Source organism: Hypomesus nipponensis, chromosome 16, assembly GCF_054491055.1.
Source record: "Hypomesus nipponensis isolate SF chromosome 16, ASM5449105v1, whole genome shotgun sequence".
Lineage (NCBI taxonomy): Eukaryota > Metazoa > Chordata > Actinopteri > Osmeriformes > Osmeridae > Hypomesus > Hypomesus nipponensis.
The window spans coordinates 602501-620747 of NC_140376.1; the positions used below are offsets into that span (position 1 = coordinate 602501).

Below are 18247 nucleotides of genomic sequence, written 5' to 3' on the forward strand. Positions count from 1 at the left end.
AGAGAGAGAGAGAGAGAGAGGAGGGAGCTGGAAGGGGGAGAGAGGGGGAGAGAGGGGGAGGGAAAATGACTGTGTCTCAGCTGGGTGACATCACCGTAGGGCATACTAGAAGGAAAACATCCAGACACTTCCTGTCTATCCCAGAATTTCCTGGTAATCTTTTGTAGAATGTCCCGGTAAACTTTTCCCTTTTTGAAGTCGATGTGTCTCTTGTTTACTTCCTGGTTTATGTGAGCTCATATTAGACTTGTGGATAGAACACTGTGTTGACGCCCTTCTTCATTGTCTTCAGAGGAGCTCAGCAGTGAAACTGTGAACAAGAGTGCCATCTTGTGGCGGTAGTGAACCAGTATCACCTGCAGGTAACGATGGGCCTCAGAAACACCCCAAAAATCTCTCATCTTCCTCCATGAATGGCATGTGAACATGTTTCCACAGTTGGTTTTCACCTATCCTGCTTGCTTGACCGGTGATAAGAACCTTTTTACAAATCATAATATGTGTAATTTTCCTTTTTTTACGTTTCTTAGAATATATGTTTGTTTCAGAAATGTCTGTTTATAAATGTTGAGCTTTTTTCCTTAACCGTTTTCTCCAGTGATTGACATCAAGCTGGACAAACCCCAGGAGCCGCAGACGACCGAGGGCGGGTGTTCTTGTTAATACACCTGTTTGGGCACCGTCTTCACCACATGCTTCTTGTTTTGCTTCCTATTGGTTGGCCAGTTGAATTCCCAGATTTGAATCTGACCTCTTCACCTGAACATTGGTCATTACTTGGAGCCACTGTCTACATATGAGTAGTAAAATAGTGTGCTTTGTTAACTAAATTGCCACCAAAAAGTCTAAAAAATGGGAAAAGCAAACAAAACAAATCCCAAAATGTGTGTATACTTTTTTGAGGGGGAAAAAGTTTGAATGTTAGGTTTACATTTTTCTTTTGTAATTTTGTATATCGAAAGAAACGCTCTGAAGTGACACAGACAACACACAAGTTGTGCTTGAAGTTGCTGTGGGACAAAGCGACGCAAATCCAGCAGTAACTGCTGAGTATGTAATGCATGAACATGGTGTCTGTTGAGCTGTCGTCTCGGTCTGTCTAATGTACACAAGCTTGACCATGTAAATGTTTACCTTACCTGTGACTTACTGCACTTACAGAGAAAACGTCTTGTCATACGTTCTGTTTTGCTTCGACAGTTTTGTGACACTGGACTTGTACTCTTTGAGTTTACCTTCCACTGTCGAGTGCGCGTGTGTAAATGTAAGCTTTCTTGGCAGCTTGAGAATGGAGCTACACTGGGTCAAGCTGGTTCATTCTGGACTCCCAGGGTGTAGCCCACATCACTAATGGATCTGATTTTGTTCTTGGTTTACACTTGTGTGTGAGGTGTTCCACAGACCCACTCCCTGCTAAGGCTGTGTTGGGTACTAACTGGCTGTGTAGTTATACCTAGGTTGACCCCCCTCTCCACCACACACACACACACACCACCCCAGCGCTGTTCCTTACTCATTTTCATTCTGTGGATCTGACAATTGTTTTTGATATAGTTTCTTAGAGGAGTTCGAAGAACCGAGAATCCGTCACCCTTGGGGTTGATGAGCAGTGAACATTTACACTCTCTATACATGGAAACACTCATTTACACTTTCTATACATGGAAACACTCATTTGCACACGTAAAGCTTTCAGGTTAGCTAAGTAGTTAGGCGCTTCACTTGTAAATATTCTGCCGTGTAATCCCAGATGGACTCTCCCCACAGTACTGCTCTTTACTTTGCAGTTCCAGTTAGAACTACTGATGTTAGCGTTATGCAATGCTACGTTGCCATTCTATAGCCAGGTTAAAATGCTGGTCACTCTGATCCTGTTTTTAGAGTCAGGGTAGACTCTAGCTGGTCTGCATTATGGTCGACCTGTGATCAAAACATGACTTTGAGTTTTAAATGTCTTTTAAGTCAGGCGTTAATGCACTTTTTGAGAACGTCTTCTAGACTTAGTGGAAATGTAATCCTGCGGTTGTACAGACGCTGTCAAAACTGTTTGTTATCTTTATAACATTTGGGGTGCCTCGTGGTGAAGGTCAGTAGAGCTCAGCTTGTAGAGGAGCATCTAGTCTGGGAGGGGGGGTTCGACCCATGAGTGGGAGAGGGGATCCATGATGTAGCTGAGATCTCTAGGAAAGACACTGGGAGCGTTGTTTTGCTGTCCAGTCTTTACATTTGTAAATTGCTGTCTGACACTAGTTACTCTCTGAATAGAGATGACCAAAGTCGATGTGTGACTCACATTGACGCTTACAGCCGTAGCTGCCCTATATAAGAATCTCATTTTACATTAGGTGAATTCATTCAAGATTTTAAAAAAAATTAAGGTTACCTGGAGTACACCTGATGTCTAAGAATGTGTTTTTCCTCTAGCTCAGTAACACTTCAAGAAGTTTTTAAGGGGGGCGGTTGGGTGGGGGGTATTTAATGAGGATGTTAGGGGTATTTAATGAGGATGTTAGGGGTATTTAATGAAGATGTTAGGGGTATTTAATGAAGATGTTAGGGGTATTTAATGGTACTGAATGTGATGATGGAGGATGTGCTGATAGAGAATTTGCCATAGAGGCCTCTTGCCCATCACTTTTTTCTGTTCCCCCCCACCTCCATCAGAGTACAGCAGAGACCCCACCTCCATCAGAGTACAGCAGAGACCCCACCTCCATCAGAGTACAGCAGAGACCACTCCCCTGTTGTGATCATTCTGTAGAAGAACATTCCTGAAACCCTGAAACAGGATGTTTGAGTGATGCTGCCACATCAAGGCCAAGACGAGCGAGCGGCGCTGAGGGGCCCGAGGTGGCCGCAATCCCCCAGGTGTGTCCCAGGAGTGTGTGTCCCAGGAGTGTGTGTCCCAGGAGTGTGTGTCCCAGGAGTGTGTGTCCCAGGAGTGTGTGTCCCAGGAGTGTGTGTCCCAGGAGTGTGTTCCCAGGTGTGTGTGTGTGTGTGTGTCCTGTCAGCGCTCAGATGAGCAGGCCAGGGCTCTCAGCGCTGGCTCTTCCTTCACACAGCGTAGATATCGAGCATGACTGTCCAAACGATCAATAAAGATGTCTTATTACCAAAACAACATGTGACTATTGTGTTGACCTTTTTATTTGGGTACATTGAGTTCAATGTGTTTATGTACAAAATACTCGTTTATTTGTAAATATTTTTTCATAGATTACTGCTAATGTACATCCACGTCATGTAGCTGCAAGGGTCTACTGGTACGTGCTGCAACACGCCCTGACAATAAGGATCAATTAACAAGTTTCTGGGTCAATAAAGGAACAGTAACAGCTAAACTGGAGTTTCCATTTTGCTTGCCAAGCAAACACACAGTCCTTTAGGTGTGAACCAGGTTGTATGAGAACCATCCTCCTGAACAGCTCTGTCATAGAAAGCTCTGAGTTTGAAGGTCGTTTTGGAGGAAATGCTACCAACTCTGTATATTCAACAGTTTGTAATATTGCCCCATGGTGCTCATTTGCATAAATGCAGGACCCCCTCTGGCTGGGCACAGATCAGCTGGTGTCAGGTCAATGAGCACACACACACACACACACACACATACACACACACATACACTCCACCGTGGCTTGAGACTGGCGAATCAGATCGCTCAGATCAGACACCACACATCGCACGTAGCAGCGGTTGAACACTTCGACCAAACAAAGAGATGCTTACAAAGATGTTGTCGATTTGTATGTTTAAACTGATGGATCGACCAAACACTATGGCCCAGTTTGCCAGACATGGATTAAGCTTAGTCCTAGACTAAATCATTTTCAATGGAGATCTACATTGAATTATTCTCTTACTTTAGGACTAAGCTTAATCCATGTCGGGGAAACTGGGTTTTAATGCCAACCTGCCTAACACAGTGGCAGTTAGTCGTTTTACTCACCTGTCTACATAATGCCTGTTGTTTCTCACACCCACGCAGGTGATACTGTGCCTGCCCCGGCCTGCACACCATCCACACCAGCCTCAAACCTGCCTCAAACTTGCCTGGCCACAAACGATCCTCTGACTCAGCAGCCTTGAGCCTGCTAACGCATTGCATAGATGTTATTAGCGCATACGGCGTTGGTGGTTTTATTTTATTTTGCTCTATTAGGTTAAATGGCTCTAAATTTACTTGGTAACGTTTTAGTAAATGTAACGCACTGACACAGTATTTAAAATGTATTTGCTTGTCTTTTTTTCGCACATCAACGTAAGTAATCAAACCTCTTTGCCCTGTCCTGACCAGCGCTAGTCCTGGGGGTATGTTTGTTTACATGTAGGTCTAGACGTCATTAACACAATAGGAGCTATCTCATTTGCATGGACGGATGATCCTGCTCACTAGTCTAATATCTCCAAACGTGTAGCACTGGACAGATGCTCAGTGAAAAGAGCTCATAATCCACTTAACATGGGTGAACGAGTGCTTTGTGGCTGGTTATTGTTCTGATTCAAACCAAAGTAATCTTGACCGTGTTACGGCGTTGAGAAATCCCCCACTTGTCTCACTTGTATTTTCTCTGCCGCTTTAATGTGAAATGTGTCGTGAGGGATTTGGAAACGACGCCTGGCCGGTGAGGCAAGAAGTCGATTAGCTTTTCTAGTTCGCTGCTTCTGAAAACACATTAAAATATGCTCGGCTCTTTCCTCTCGTGACACAATTAGCAACACATTTGCATAGACGAATGAATCTCATTGTATTGTGTGTGTGTTCCTTGTTTTAGGTTATTGTAACTTAAAAAAAATAGGCTATAGCATCCGATGCCAGATGGTTTCCGATTCTAATAGTTTCGTGAAGGGGCAGGTGAACTGTGCAGTGCGTGATGCACTCACAGTCAAACACGTTGACTGAGGAGGGTAAACGACAACACAAAGAGAAGTTGAATTATTTCAAATTATTTGTTTAATCAATAATAAACGTGGGCTTAAATACAGTGGGCATAAATACAAAGTTTTCAATAAATAGCCGTTTTTCAAACGCTCGAGGTTGTGGGGAGGGATGGACGATGGGGAGGGAGGGGGACATCCTTAGAAGGCCATCTGTTGTGTGGGAGGGCCCAGTCTTCTGAGGCACTGCTCTGTTGGGACAGCTGAACCAAATCCCAGAGTACCAGCTGCAAGGAATTAAGGTTGAAATATCTTCTGGAGAACCAGGGTGACTGGGCTGGTTTCACTGCCTCCTGACAATGCTGCCGGCTGGCTCAGACTCCCAGAGAGGGCTGCCTTGTCCTCCTGGTTCCCAGAGCTGTCCTGGAGGGTCATGGCTGACTGAGTTTCACCAGGAAGACAACACCAGAAAAGGGTTCTCCTCTGGAAGGGCGTGTGCGGGGGTGTAAGCATAACGAGGAACTCCGCTGGTGTCGGTTTCCTTTCTAGAAAGTGTCTTCCGTTGAAAGTCTTCTCCAAGATTTCATCTCCCTGTAAAACCAAGCGAACACGATGTTATTGTACCAAACACAGCAACTGGCAAGTGACTACCCAGTTCAATGCAGTACATTTATCAATAAATGAAGGTAAACTAAATGTGAATGTCTTGTGAACTAACTGTTGTACAGTGATGATGAAGGTGAGGTGGTAAACACCAGAGGATAAACAGGAGGTGAGTGAAGAAACAAAAAGAGATTGCAGCTAAACTCCTTCTTAGTCACTTGTGTGATTTCTCAAGGTGTTTTTAATGTCACTGAGCAAATACAGTATAGTTTACATCCTCATGATGAAACCTCTCTCGGTTTCGCAACATATTCAGCTGCAGCTTGGCATAGCGGGCTGTACATTGTGATAGAGACAGAGAAAGATGTGAGTGATTGGCACGTACACGTTGCTCCCGGGCACGATCCTCTCCTGAGGCTGCTTGCTCAGACTAAACGTCCTCAGGAAGCCTGGGAACTTCAGCTTGGTCCTCGGGTGCTTCGAGGAAGAGCTGTAAAAGAGATGTGTTAATGTGTTATGATGTGCTACGGTGTCATGTGACGTCCACACAGCACACACATGCTGAATAGAGGCTGAGCTGTCTGAAGTTTCACAATAAAAACATCTCTGCATGCACACCACTTACACACAACAGCACAACAGCACCCACCATTCTGCCTGTGATGAGCCCTGCGTTTGTCCACTGGCCTCCTCCTTCTCCCCTTCTTCTCTCCCCCCCGCCTCTTCTCCCTCCTCTCCCTCTGGCTTCTCTGGTATCTGCTCCCACAGTCTGCTGTCGACCCAAAGAGCCTGGCTGAGGCTGCGTCCTCGGCCCACGCAGGTCATCTGTCTGCACAGAGGGCAGACCACTGTCACCATGCCGCTTTTGGCCTGAGACATGGTCTCCAGGCATGCTGCGCAGAACGTGTGTCTGCAGTGGAGCACCCTGGGAATGCGCTCCTGGCGGGAGAAACGCTCCAGGCACACGCCGCAATCCCCGTCCTCGCACAGAACCATGGCTGGGGAGAGCTGGGGGGAACCTGGAGAACCCTGCAGGGGACGTTGAAGTGGAGAACCCTGGGGCGAGAACCTGGGCTGCAGCACTGGACCCCTGGCTATGATTGCTGGAGTGGGGAGGACGAAGATGACCTGGCAGAACGGAGACTCTTCCTGTCAGCTGACCTGGAAGGGGATCGTGTGATTGGGTCTTTAAACAGGAACCAGGCGGTTGACAGGTTGGAAGATAACTTCTCTATAGAAACAATCAGAACAAAAGACATCACACCGTGAGAATCAGTGTTTGAGAACAATGACAATAAGGCATGGTAAAAAAGGAAGCATTATATTATGAAAAGAGAAGTGACTGAAGTTCTCTCCAGTCAACTCTATAAATGATCTTTAATGAATGTACTTAAATACATCTTAGATGCCTTCTATGGCAATTATGTGATGTGAGTCTGAAGTTCAAGCTATTTTTAAAGCTTAAGTTTAAAATGTATTTAATCCAATACTATGTAGGATTAGAGTGTTTGAAAATCAATTATTTGAGAACTAGCACTTGACTGTCAGTAGTATACAATCACTTTTATCATTTCAATCTCAATTACAGTCTAACAAAATAAATAGCCTAACAGAAATAAAACTGATAATCAAACAAAGGTGATATCCAGTACTTACAATAAAAAGCAATTCCTGGGCTAAGGTTGGTGCCAGTGCAGATCTACTACAAAGACGCGAGTTATCAGCCGGTTTACACACAGGGAACACAGGCAGGGAAGTGGGCCGCTGTTCTGCCTCCCTCCTGTTTAAAGCGTCTGTGTTGTGGGGGCGGGACAGCGCTGTCGCTGCGCTCCTCTCCTCCCAGGGCGAGCCCAACCGGCACAACAGCTGTGCGGTCGCAGGAGACGGCCAGAGACAGTCCTCTGACCCCCCCGGGCACAAAGGGGGGGGGGTCGAGGGCTCGGCTTCGCTCGTTCACTGGCTGGTAGCTAAGGGCTTTTGTTTGTTTGACAGGGGACAGGTGGAGAAAGGGGAAAGGAAGGGGGGTGCGATGGAGAGTGGGCACTGATGTGTGTGCAAATAAACAGAAGCGACAACAATTACAGATAGCATTTTGGCTACTTAGCTCACGTCAAATAATATTTTGTGCCTGTTGTTCCAGTCCTTCTGAATAAACTTGTAATGTAGTGATAAACGCTTTGTGTGTATTTCATATCAACCGCTCAGCTAACTAAGTCAATTTGATAAGTCAATATAAAGGACCAACTTTTTGGTAGCTTACATACTGCCCTCCTCAGGAATCCCAAATTACTACAGGCAAACACAAGGCGTGGTAATATCCAATCCACATTACGTTGGGACACAATTTTATTTATTTTTTTGTCGGGTAATAATATGTTTTGTCCTCCATCACCGTTTAAGATAATTCAAAATGAAAATTTGGGCTCGTCCGGGATTTGAACCCGGGACCTCTCGCACCCGAAGCGAGAATCATACCCCTAGACCAACGAGCCACGTGCACATAGTGGTATTTTACGGGTTTATATCTCTTAGAAGTAACGTTATTTGATTACAAACTATTTACTCCACTAATGTAACAGTAATTGTTATGTAACATCCATAATTAGCTAGATATTTAATCACTTATCTCTACACTGTTCTGAGTGTTTATATTTTAGATGTCTGTTCTCTTAGAACAGAGTCTACAAAGTTCTGTATGAGAAGTCCCATAATGCTGTGCGCATTGCTGTTGAGCGGTAGAACTGTAAACACCAGTGAAGTATCACAGATGCTAACCAAGCCGTCAGGTAGCTGTGGTAACTACATAACTAACAAGCAATACTGTGTGTGACATGTTACGTTAGATATCTTCTGGCTTGACACGCAAGTTACGTACAATATCAGTACTTTACAATGGTCCCAGGTGGCTAGCTTATAACCCGTGTCTTACAAGTTAGCTACTAGAGTGCTAGCTCACAATAACAATTAGAAAGTCGTTGAGGACACCTTTTCTAGTTCTGAGATGGAACGGGCCTTTTTGGGGTCACTGCAAGACCATGAAGTTGGGTAAGTAAATGAGTTATTGACAGAATACTAGTTACTAGCTAGTCTGACTCATTGATTGCAAGTAAAGTAGCTAGCTAGTATCATTGGCCGCGTTAGCTAAATAACACAGGTCGTGTCTAGGTGAAATCTCGTCTTCTCTTGTCTTGTTCCCTAGCTCAGTGCTGTCGTCGTGTGAGCCGGAGCTGCAGGAGTTGATGAAACAGATAGACATCATGGTCAACAACAAGAAGAGCGAGTGGGAAGCTGAGATTCAGGCCATGGAGTTGCGTCTGCAGAGAGGCGAGCAGGAACTGCTGTCGTCCAAAACTCTTCTAGACCAGCGGACCTCAGAGGTACAGTGATCCCTGGTGCGTTCCGAAAATGTAGGCTATACGTTTCCCTTTGATTTACAATGTCAACGGTGATGTTGACTTGTCCGTATCTCTCCATGGTCCTGTGAGATGTTGAGAGTGAGGCAGGCGGTGGTGTCCTTGCTAGACCTCCAGGGGACAGGGTTTCGGATGTTGCGAGAGATAGTGGAGAAGAGACTACAGCAGGTGAATACGCTGGGAAGCAAGCGGCTTCCTGCATGGGATCTGGCCCATATCCATCAACTCCATTTGTGTGGAGCCCCTGAACATGGATGGATGAAATATTTTCATGGAAGCACACTAATAGTATGCATTTAATGCTAATGCTTAAACAAACTGATAACGCATTGCAGGGTTTTAAGTTGTTTAGAGACTTACTAGATGAATGGACTTCTAGAAGTTCTTTTGGAGTATTTTGTGAATTTGCACTTGGTTTGTATTTTGAGAACATCTGGTCCCTTTTGGAGATGCATGATTGAAACCTGACAGAAATTGCCGAAAGGTGAAGGAGGGAACAATCCCTGCATGACATCTGTGTTCATGTTCCTGTAGTGTGGTCTCTAATGACAAGTGAACCGGCCTGGGCCCTTTTCTGCTTATCTTCCTCTCGCTCTCTGTCTCTCTCTCTGTCTCTCTCTCTGTGTCTCTCTCTCTGTCTGTCTCTCACCCTCTCTCTGCCTTACTGTCTAACGTCACTTCAAACAGATATACAGAACAGATGAATGTGTGTGTATGAAGCCTCCCTGCTTGTCCACAGGTGGTCTCGCTCCGCAGGGAGCTGCTGGAGGTCCAGGCTGGGAGACAGGAGGCGGTCGCCAAGTATGAGGAGCAACTGCTGCACGTCCGAGATGAGGTGCTCAGTCAGAGAGAGACAGAGAGGGGAGGGTGGGGCTGGAGAGAGAGGGGGGGGGGGGAGACAGAGAGAGGGGGGAGAGAGAGAGAGGGGGAGAGAGCAGGGAGAGAGAGAGAGGCGGGGGGAGAGACAGAGAGAGAGGGGGGAGAGAGAGAGAGGGGGAGAGAGCAGGGAGAGAGAGAGGCGGGGGGAGAGACAGAGAGAGAGGGGGGAGAGAGAGAGAGGGGGAGAGAGAGGGGGGGAGAGAGCAGGGAGAGAGAGAGGCGGGGGGAGAGACAGAGAGAGAGGGGGGAGAGAGAGAGAGGGGGGAGAGAGAGAGGGGGGAGAGAGCAGGGAGAGAGAGAGAGGCGGGGGGAGAGACAGAGAGAGAAGGGGGGAGAGAGAGAGAGGGGGAGAGAGAAAGGCGGGGGGAGAGACAGAGAGAGAGGGGGGAGAGAGAAAGGCGGGGGGAGAGAGCAGGGAGAGAGAGAGAAAGGCGGGGGGAGAGACAGAGAGAGGGGGGGGGGTTGAAAAAAGGTTGAACAAATATTTTAAAAAATACGATTTTGAAAGGTTGAAAAAAACGTTTTGAAAATACATGAAACTTGTACTCTCAGTCCTGCAGCCTCTCAGTCCTGCAGCCTCTCAGTCCTGCAGCCTCTCAGTCCTGCAGCCTCTCAGTCCTGCAGCCTCTCATTTCTGCAGCCTCTCAGTCCTGCAGCCTTTCAGTACTGCAGCCTCTTCCTACTTCAGCCTAAAAAGAAAGTTTTGAAAATAAAGTTTTGTAAAAAAAAAAAAGATTAGAAAAAAATTGAAACTTTCACTACTGCAGCCTCTCTACTCAGTTGTAGTACAACAATCCATATTGTAGCCAAATTCATCTCACCTCCAGACTTACTTCTCCATGATTCACCCCTCCACCCTGCTGTCCCTCTTCTCTCACCACAGTTGTCTAAACTGAAGCGCAGCTACCAGAAGCTACAGAGCAAACAGCAGAAGGCGTCTGGCCAGGGAGTCAGGGGCGACGGCTCGGAGGTTGCCCGCCTCAACCGCAAGCTGGAGGTGCAGCACAGCTCTACAAACCTCCATAACTACTACTGCTGTGTTTAACCAGTATTGATGTGCTGCAGACATGGCGGCTAGCTCCCCCTGGTGGCTGACTGAGGGCTGCTCCTGATGTGTTGTGCAGGAGTTCCGTGGGCGCTCGGCCCAGTGGGAGCTGGAGAGAGCTCAGCTCCAGAAGCTCATCTCCAGGCTGGAGGCCCAGAGGAAGACTGAGCAGAGCTCCAACAGCAAGGTGACGGGGAAAAACACGAATGTAGGATGTCCAACTAATTATATAATATCACAACAACACATCTTAAACAAAGACTGTTTGTGTGTGTGCATCCATCCAGCCCCCCTGGCTGCAGGAGGGGGCCAGCAGGGTGGAGGTGGAGCGCCTGCGAGGTCAGCTGCAGAGGGCCCAGGACACGCTGCACGGCCAGGAGCTGGAGCTGGAACGCCTGCGCCTTCTGCAGGAGGGAGAGCCCTGGAGGGAGGGCAGCAGGGTAGGACCCAGCAGGAGAGAGGGAGGGAGGGCAGCAGGGTAGGACCCAGCAGGAGGGAGGGAGGGAGGGAGGGCAGCAGGGTAGGACCCAGCAGGAGGGAGGGAGGGCAGCAGGGTAGGACCCAGCAGGAGGGAGGGAGGGAGGGCAGCAGGGTAGGACCAGCAGGAGGGAGGGCAGCAGGGTAGGACCCAGCAGGAGGGAGGGAGGGCAGCAGGGTAGGACCCAGCAGGAGGGAGGGAGGGCAGCAGGGTAGGACCCAGCAGGAGGGAGGGAGGGCAGCAGGGTAGGACCCAGCAGGAGGGAGGGAGGGAGGGCAGCAGGGTAGGACCAGCAGGAGGGAGGGCAGCAGGGTAGGACCCAGCAGGAGGGAGGGAGGGAGGGCAGCAGGGTAGGACCCAGCAGGAGGGAGGGAGGGCAGCAGGGTAGGACCCAGCAGGAGGGAGGGAGGGCAGCAGGGTAGGACCCAGCAGGAGGGAGGGCAGCAGGGTAGGACCCAGCAGGAGGGAGGGAGGGAGGGCAGCAGGGTAGGACCCAGCAGGAGGGAGGGAGGGCAGCAGGGTAGGACCCAGCAGGAGGGAGGGAGGGCAGCAGGGTAGGACCAGCAGGAGGGAGGGAGGGCAGCAGGGTAGGACCCAGCAGGAGGGAGGGAGGGAGGGCAGCAGGGTAGGACCCAGCAGGAGGGAGGGAGGGCAGCAGGGTAGGACCCAGCAGGAGGGAGGGAGGGAGGGCAGCAGGGTAGGACCCAGCAGGAGGGAGGGAGGGAGGGCAGCAGGGTAGGACCCAGCAGGAGGGAGGGAGGGCAGCAGGGTAGGACCAGCAGGAGGGAGGGAGGGAGGGCAGCAGGGTAGGACCCAGCAGGAGGGAGGGAGGGAGGGCAGCAGGGTAGGACCCAGCAGGAGAGAGGGAGGGAGGGCAGCAGGGTAGGACCAGCAGGAGGGAGGGCAGCAGGGTAGGACCAGCAGGAGGGAGGGAGGGAGGGCAGCAGGGTAGGACCCAGCAGGAGGGAGGGAGGGAGGGCAGCAGGGTAGGACCCAGCAGGAGGGAGGGAGGGAGGGTAGCAGGGTAGGACCCAGCAGGAGGGAGGGAGGGAGGGCAGCAGGGTAGGACCCAGCAGGAGGGAGGGAGGGCAGCAGGGTAGGAGATACAGCCGCTGCCAGATACAGCTCTCAGGATGATGTCATTGTTTATTATGGGATGTTATTATTGGCTGCCAGCGTATTAGGTTCAAGGTTAGACAGGATTAGAATGGTGGGAGGAGTTTTGGAACGAGTTGTGATGGAAACAGACCAAGCAGGGCAGGTTGGATGAGGGCAGGTTGGATGTGGGCAGGTTGGATGTGTGTCTTGTTGGAGGGTTGATTTCTGTGCATGATGGATATGTTATATGTTGAATGGTTGTTATGTTGGTCATGTGGTAATCGTGCTCTACATCCAGGTGTGTTCGGAGGAGAAGGAGGGTCAGCGTGGCCCCCAGGGCCCCCTGGCCCCCCAGGGCCCCAGCCTGCAGCTCCAGCAGCTACGCAGTGAGGTGTCGAGGCTCACCCACGCCCTGCACGCCAAAGAGCTCACCATCAGGTGGGTGGAGGTCCAGGGGCTAGGCCTGTGCCCATGATCAGGTGGGTGGAGGTCCAGGGGCTAGGCCTGTGCCCATGATCAGGTGGGTGGAGGTCCAGGGGCTAGGCCTGTGCCCATGATCAGGTGGGTGGAGGTCCAGGGGCTAGGCCTGTGCCCTCAGTCATGGGCACACCATCTCATGAGAGCTGGCAGGAGTTGTATTGCATTCAGAATGACGTGTGGAGAGTGTTTACATCATTGTCCCTGTGTGTGTGTGTGGGGGTCTTCTGTCTGTGTGTGTGTGTGTGTGGGGGGGGGTGTCTTCTGTCTGTGTGTGTGGGGGGGGTCTTCTGTCTGTGTGTGTGTGTGTGTGGGGGGGTCGTCTGTCTGTGTGTGTGTGTGTGTTTGTGGGGGTCTTCTGTCTGTGTGTGTGTGTGTGGGGGTCGTCTGTCTGTGTGTGTGTGTGTGTGTGCAGGGCTCTGGAGGACTGCCTTGGGGCCCAAGGCACGTGTCCGGGGGTGGGGACGCTCCGCCAGGACTTGGAGCTGACCTCCACCCAGCTGCTCGCCGCCCGCGCCTGTGAGGGTCACCTCCGTGCTGAGCTGGGACGCCTGCGAGACAGGTAGAGTCACCTCTGTACTGACTCACACAGGTAGAGTCACCTCTGTACTGACTCAGACAGGTAGAGTCACCTCTGTACTGACTCACACAGGTAGAGTCACCTCTGTACTGACTCACACAGGTAGAGTCACCTCTGTACTGACTCAGACAGGTAGAGTCACCTCTGTACTGACTCAGACAGGTAGAGTCACCTCTGTACTGACTCACACAGGTAGAGTCACCTCTGTACTGACTCAGACAGGTAGAGTAGGAGTGTACTGGATTTAATGAAACTGTAAAATATATGATGAGTGTTCCTGTCAGAGTGGAGACTCTGAGCAAGCAGAGAGGAGAGTTGACCAGGAGGGAGCAAGACCACACGCTGGCTGGACAAGATCTCCCCCACGGAGTGCAGGAGGTCAGGAAGGTGAGAGGGAGGGAGAGAAGGGAAGACATGCAGGGTGAGAGAGAGAAAGAGAGACATGCAGGGTGAGTGGTGGAAGAAGTGTGTGTGTGTGTGTGTGAGAGAGAGAGAGAGAGAGAGAGAGAGAGAGAGAGAGAGAGAGAGAGAGAGAGAGAGACATGCAGGGTGAGTGGTGGAGGTGTGTGAGAGAGAGCGGATGGGAGAGAAAGAGGTGAAGGAAAAGCAGCTCTGAAACACTAGAAGCTGACTTCCTCTCCCTGACTTCCTCTCCCTGACTTCCTGTGTGCAGCTGAGGGAGGAGCTTCTGCGGGCGGAGCAGACTTGGAGCGGCCAGGTGGAGGGCATGAGGAAGGAAGTGTCCCAGCTGACCAATGAGCTGCACCTGCGTGACATCACCATCGCCACGCTCAGTGGCTCCGCCTCCAGCATGGAGCGGCAGCTGAGAGGAGAGGTGGAGCGGGCGGAGAGGCGCGCTGCAGAGCTGAAGGTAGGGGGACGCTCTCCTGAGAGGCGCGCTGCAGAGCTGAAGGTAGGGGGACGCTCTCCTGAGAGGCGCGCTGCAGAGCTGAAGGTAGGGGGACGCTCTCCTGAGGGGCTGGTGTCTGGTCTTGATTAACTACCCTTGTGGTGAACAAATGTCCTCACAAGTATAGTGAAACAGGAAAAACTTGTTAGAGATACAATTTTGAATGAAAGTGAATGCTCGGGCCGCACTAGGATAGAAAAACCAACCTGTGTGTGTTCCTCCGGGCTGGCCAGGTGACTCGGGTGCAGCTGGAGACGTTAAAGATTGAGAACCAGCATCTGAACGACCTCCTGGAGAGGGTGGAGAAGCACTCAACACAGGTCTCTGCTTCCTGTTCAAGTCTTCACTTGAACAGAACATGGTTTCATGGTCTGGATTGTCTTTAATTAGTTTGTTCCTCGCCTTAATGTCTCTCTCTCTCTCTGCCTCCTCCTACCCCCTCCTCCCCCTCCTCCTACCCTCCTACCCCTCCTACCCCTCCATCCCCTCCTCCTACCCTCCTTCCCCCTCCTCCTACCCTCCTCCCCCCTCCTCCTACCCTCCTTCCCCCTCCTCCTACCCTCCTCCCCCCTCCTCCTACCATCTTACCCCCTCCTCCCCATCCTCCTACCCCTCCTACCCCTCCATCCCCTCCTCCTACCCTCCTACCCCTCCTACCCCTCCATCCCCTCCTCCTACCCTCCTTTCCCCTCCTCCTACCCTCCTCCCCCCTCCTCCTACCATCTTACCCCCTCCTCCCCATCCTCCTACCCTCCATCCCATCCTCCTACCCTCCATCCCCTCCTCCTACCCTCCATCCCCCCTCCTCCCCCTCAGAAGGATGAGTCTTCTCTGGGCTGTCTGAGGGAGAGCTATGTGTCGTCTCTGGCCAGTCTGGAGCAGGAGAACCAGAAGCTGAGAGAGGGGCTGGCGGCGGCCGGAGCGAGGCTGGAGGCCAGTGCTCAGACCTGGCAGGACAAGTACCAGAGAGCCCTGCTTCACGGCCCTGCCAGGCCCGGCCACGCTGCCCCCACTCTGGACAGGTACACACACACACATGCATGCAGACACACACTCACAGAGACACACACACACATACAAACATACACACAGAGAGGTGTGGTCAGCCTGGTGGTGTTGTCTCGTCCAGGCAGGAGGACATCCACAGGCTGTATAGACAGCTGGAGAACCTCTCCCACTCCTCCTCCTCCTCCTCCTCCAGCTCCTCAGAGGTGAGGCAACACAAAGGGGATGGATCACAGCTCCAAACTGCTCCTAGTGGATCCTCTCCTGGTGCTGGTCCTGGTGCTGGTCCAGAGGCTCAGTGTTCCAGCTCAGAGGAAGCTCTTCACCTGCTGGCCAGTGAGGAGGTGTTCCCCATGGTGAGACTCCCCTTCTCACATGCGGTCCTCACCTGCACTCACACCTGGCTAACCTAACCTGGTCATGTAGTCTGGCCTAACAATGTCTACAGGCCACACAATAATAATGACTAAACATAGTAGGTAGTGTGTTTGTGTGTTGATGTTTCCCTCCCGTCCTGTAGGGGCGCTGTGCATCCTCCCCGGTGGAGGCCGTGGCGTCCCGCTTCCTGGAGGATGAGGAGGAGCGCTCCCAGCAGCTCCTGCTGCAGCTCGACGCTCACATCCAGGGTCTGAGAGACGACAGCGCCCGCACCCTCCTCCGCTACGCCCAGCCCGACAAGAAGCAGGAAGTGAACAGGAAGTGAACATGAAGTGAAGGACTGGACCAGAGGAGGTTAAGGACACGGTATAAGAGTCCTTGGTAGCCTCTCCTCCACCCAGCTCTTCTGCAGGGTGGGCTGGGTCCTGCCAGGATGGATGACTGGTAGTGGAGCATGAAGGCCTGTCTGAGGAGTGTGTGTGTTTGTGTGTGTGTGTGTGTCCAGCCCCTCCTCTCCTCCTGGTGCTCCTCCTGGTGCAACCAAATCCATCTGGAGGAAAGTGAGCACTGTACCAGCCTGTCATGACCTCCTCCTCCCTCCCCTCCTCCTCTTCCCTCTCTCATCCCTGTCCTCCTTCCCTCACCCCTCCTCCTTCCCTCTCCCCTCCCTCACCCTTCCTCTTCCCTCTCCCCTCAGTGGTTCATCATGAGAAAGCTGATGGAATGTTAATATCATCCATGTGGAATGATAAACTGTAGGCATGCTGATTGTGTGTGTTTTACTGATGTTCAGATATGGGACATGAGGGACTGGGTGTTGGAATGCGAAATAAAGAATATTTAATATATAAATATATTCAGAAATCCAATTTCTTAAAGAATGTGTTGTTGCGTTTCCTGATTCCATCCTGGTGTGATCGGAGACTTCTGGAGAGATGTCAGGCCAGTCTCTCGGCCCCTCGTATTTTTTAATTTTTTTAAGATCTGTATTTTGTAACCGTGGTTACCGTCACTGTGAGGCCAGTAACAGGAGTCAGGAATTTGGCAGCAGAGACATGAACTTTCCTCAGAGGAGGAGAAGGTTTGGATTTTTGGAGATTCTTCCGAGGAGACTTCAGGGAGCCCGGACCAGGGAAGGACTGGTTTGGAGCGCCGACTGTCCTGTAAACTAAAGATTACAGATAGTATGTGAACACACTACTGAGTTCTGTCAGGCTTATTCAAGGGGCTTGAAAGTGTGATCAACAATTAGCAAGGGGGTGCTCGAATAGCCAGTTTAAACAGACCCTGTTTTGGAGGGAAAGAACCAGCTGGATAGTTTGATTCATAAGAAGACCAGTAGGTGGCACTGTTACATCCTCCTCCATTCACTGCCAAAGCACCGAACCATGTTCAGTACCATTTCCAACAAGTACCTACCGGTTACAGGTACCTTAATGCAACGTACCTGCATGGTACTAGTACTGAATATGTACAGAGCATAAATACTTTGTCTCTGGATGATAAATTCTAATCAGTAAATGCAAGTAGTTTCTAACTTATTGCTCTTTTGAGGCATTGAAGATAAGATTATTGTTGTTTTCTGTCAGAAGCAGAGGCGTGTCCACTTGTTGTCTTCATAGTGTGCCAGCCAGTCTTGCACAGTGCCGACAGGAACATCTCAAAGCTACTTTAAACTGCCTGCCTCATAGCTGGCATTTGCGAGGCTAGATTCCCACATGACGTCTGTGGAAGTTGGCGAGATTTTTAACATTCTGTTAAGTGGGCCTTCATACCTGTAGACCCAGCCCGGTGTGAACTAAAGTAAAACTATCTTCCTGGAAGAAGCTGTTCGCATGGTGAGTGGTTCCAGTCCCCAGCCTGCTCGCTAGGCTAGCGTGTCGCCTTCCTTCCTTTAGCGTACGTGAACGCTAACAGGGACAGAACAGCGCCAGCCAAAAACAATCAAGTGCTAACACGCAAGCCTGTTTCTGCTTGGCAGCTCAGGTGAATGTGCTGGGACAACCTTCGTGACTTTTTTTTTTTGTATCGTAGGCTATTGTTGTTGTGTGTGTTCTTTTTTTTTTTTTTTTTTTACATATCAACGTCATTGAGTTGTTTGGAGACACGTTCACAAAGCACTTGGCTAAAGCAAAACACACTTATATAGCCTAGTCTTAAGGGATCTTATGTTGTGTATTTTGTGACTTTTCTGAAGAACGAAACATTCCAAAGTGATAACTCATACAGTCATGTAGTCATCAGGAAGCAGGATCTGGTATTCAATAGCAGAATCACCCTTCTCATCTTCAAGATCATGCCTTCAAGGTATGTGGAGCAAAGATAGTTTGATGATCAAGGAACATACCTCCCCAGTGGTATGCCAAAGAAAGGAAGTTATGAGGAGAAGTGGAGGCTGCAGCTGGGACTAGGGATTGGAAAATGGGACTAGGGATTGGAGGATGGGACTAGGCCATGGGGACCAGACAGAGGCTAGGGTTAGGGGCTAGGGTTGGGGGCTAGAGGT

The 18247-nt window shown here is 50.4% G+C and overlaps 3 protein-coding genes and 1 non-coding gene across 11 annotated transcripts in view; 2 read left to right on the forward strand and 2 right to left on the reverse strand.

The window, feature by feature from the left end:
* rab6ba (RAB6B, member RAS oncogene family a) overlaps positions 1-3121 on the forward strand; it is a 30066-nt gene extending 26945 nt beyond the window's left edge. The window contains exon 8 of one of the 2 annotated variants that reach the window (XM_084676059.1): positions 599-3121. In XM_084676059.1, the coding sequence (XP_084532185.1) occupies positions 599-663 (65 nt within the window). In that variant the 3' untranslated portion in view covers positions 664-3121. The remainder of the gene's footprint in view (positions 1-598) is intronic. The other variant, XM_084676060.1, reaches the window with a different exon arrangement.
* Positions 3122-4933: 1812 nt separating this feature from the next.
* Positions 4934-7357, reverse strand: LOC146254235 (uncharacterized). Its single transcript, XM_084676101.1, has 4 exons — positions 7135-7357; positions 6128-6709; positions 5864-5968; positions 4934-5466 (listed from the first exon to the last, which is right to left on the reverse strand). Exons 2-4 carry the CDS (start codon positions 6472-6474, stop codon positions 5421-5423), a joined length of 498 nt encoding a protein of 165 aa, XP_084532227.1. The 5' UTR covers positions 6475-6709; positions 7135-7357; the 3' UTR covers positions 4934-5420.
* Positions 7358-7898: 541 nt separating this feature from the next.
* Positions 7899-7970, reverse strand: trnap-cgg (transfer RNA proline (anticodon CGG)). The gene has a single exon. It is a non-coding gene; the product is annotated as a tRNA-Pro (tRNA).
* Positions 7971-8048: 78 nt separating this feature from the next.
* Positions 8049-16593, forward strand: cep63 (centrosomal protein 63). 7 transcript variants are annotated; one of them, XM_084676418.1, is made up of 15 exons: positions 8049-8523; positions 8678-8855; positions 8964-9059; positions 9631-9726; positions 10654-10767; positions 10895-11002; positions 11103-11255; positions 12690-12829; positions 13284-13430; positions 13733-13835; positions 14122-14403; positions 14592-14678; positions 15178-15380; positions 15560-15719; positions 15884-16593. In XM_084676418.1, exons 1-15 carry the CDS (start codon positions 8480-8482, stop codon positions 16064-16066), a joined length of 2094 nt encoding a protein of 697 aa, XP_084532544.1. In that variant the 5' UTR covers positions 8049-8479; the 3' UTR covers positions 16067-16593. The 7 variants fall into 7 exon arrangements, with proteins under 7 accessions (XP_084532544.1, XP_084532543.1, XP_084532545.1 ...); XM_084676417.1 differs by having other exon boundaries at positions 8050-8523; positions 15175-15380; XM_084676419.1 differs by having other exon boundaries at positions 8051-8523; positions 14122-14319; positions 15175-15380.
* Positions 16594-18247: the final 1654 nt, after the last annotated feature.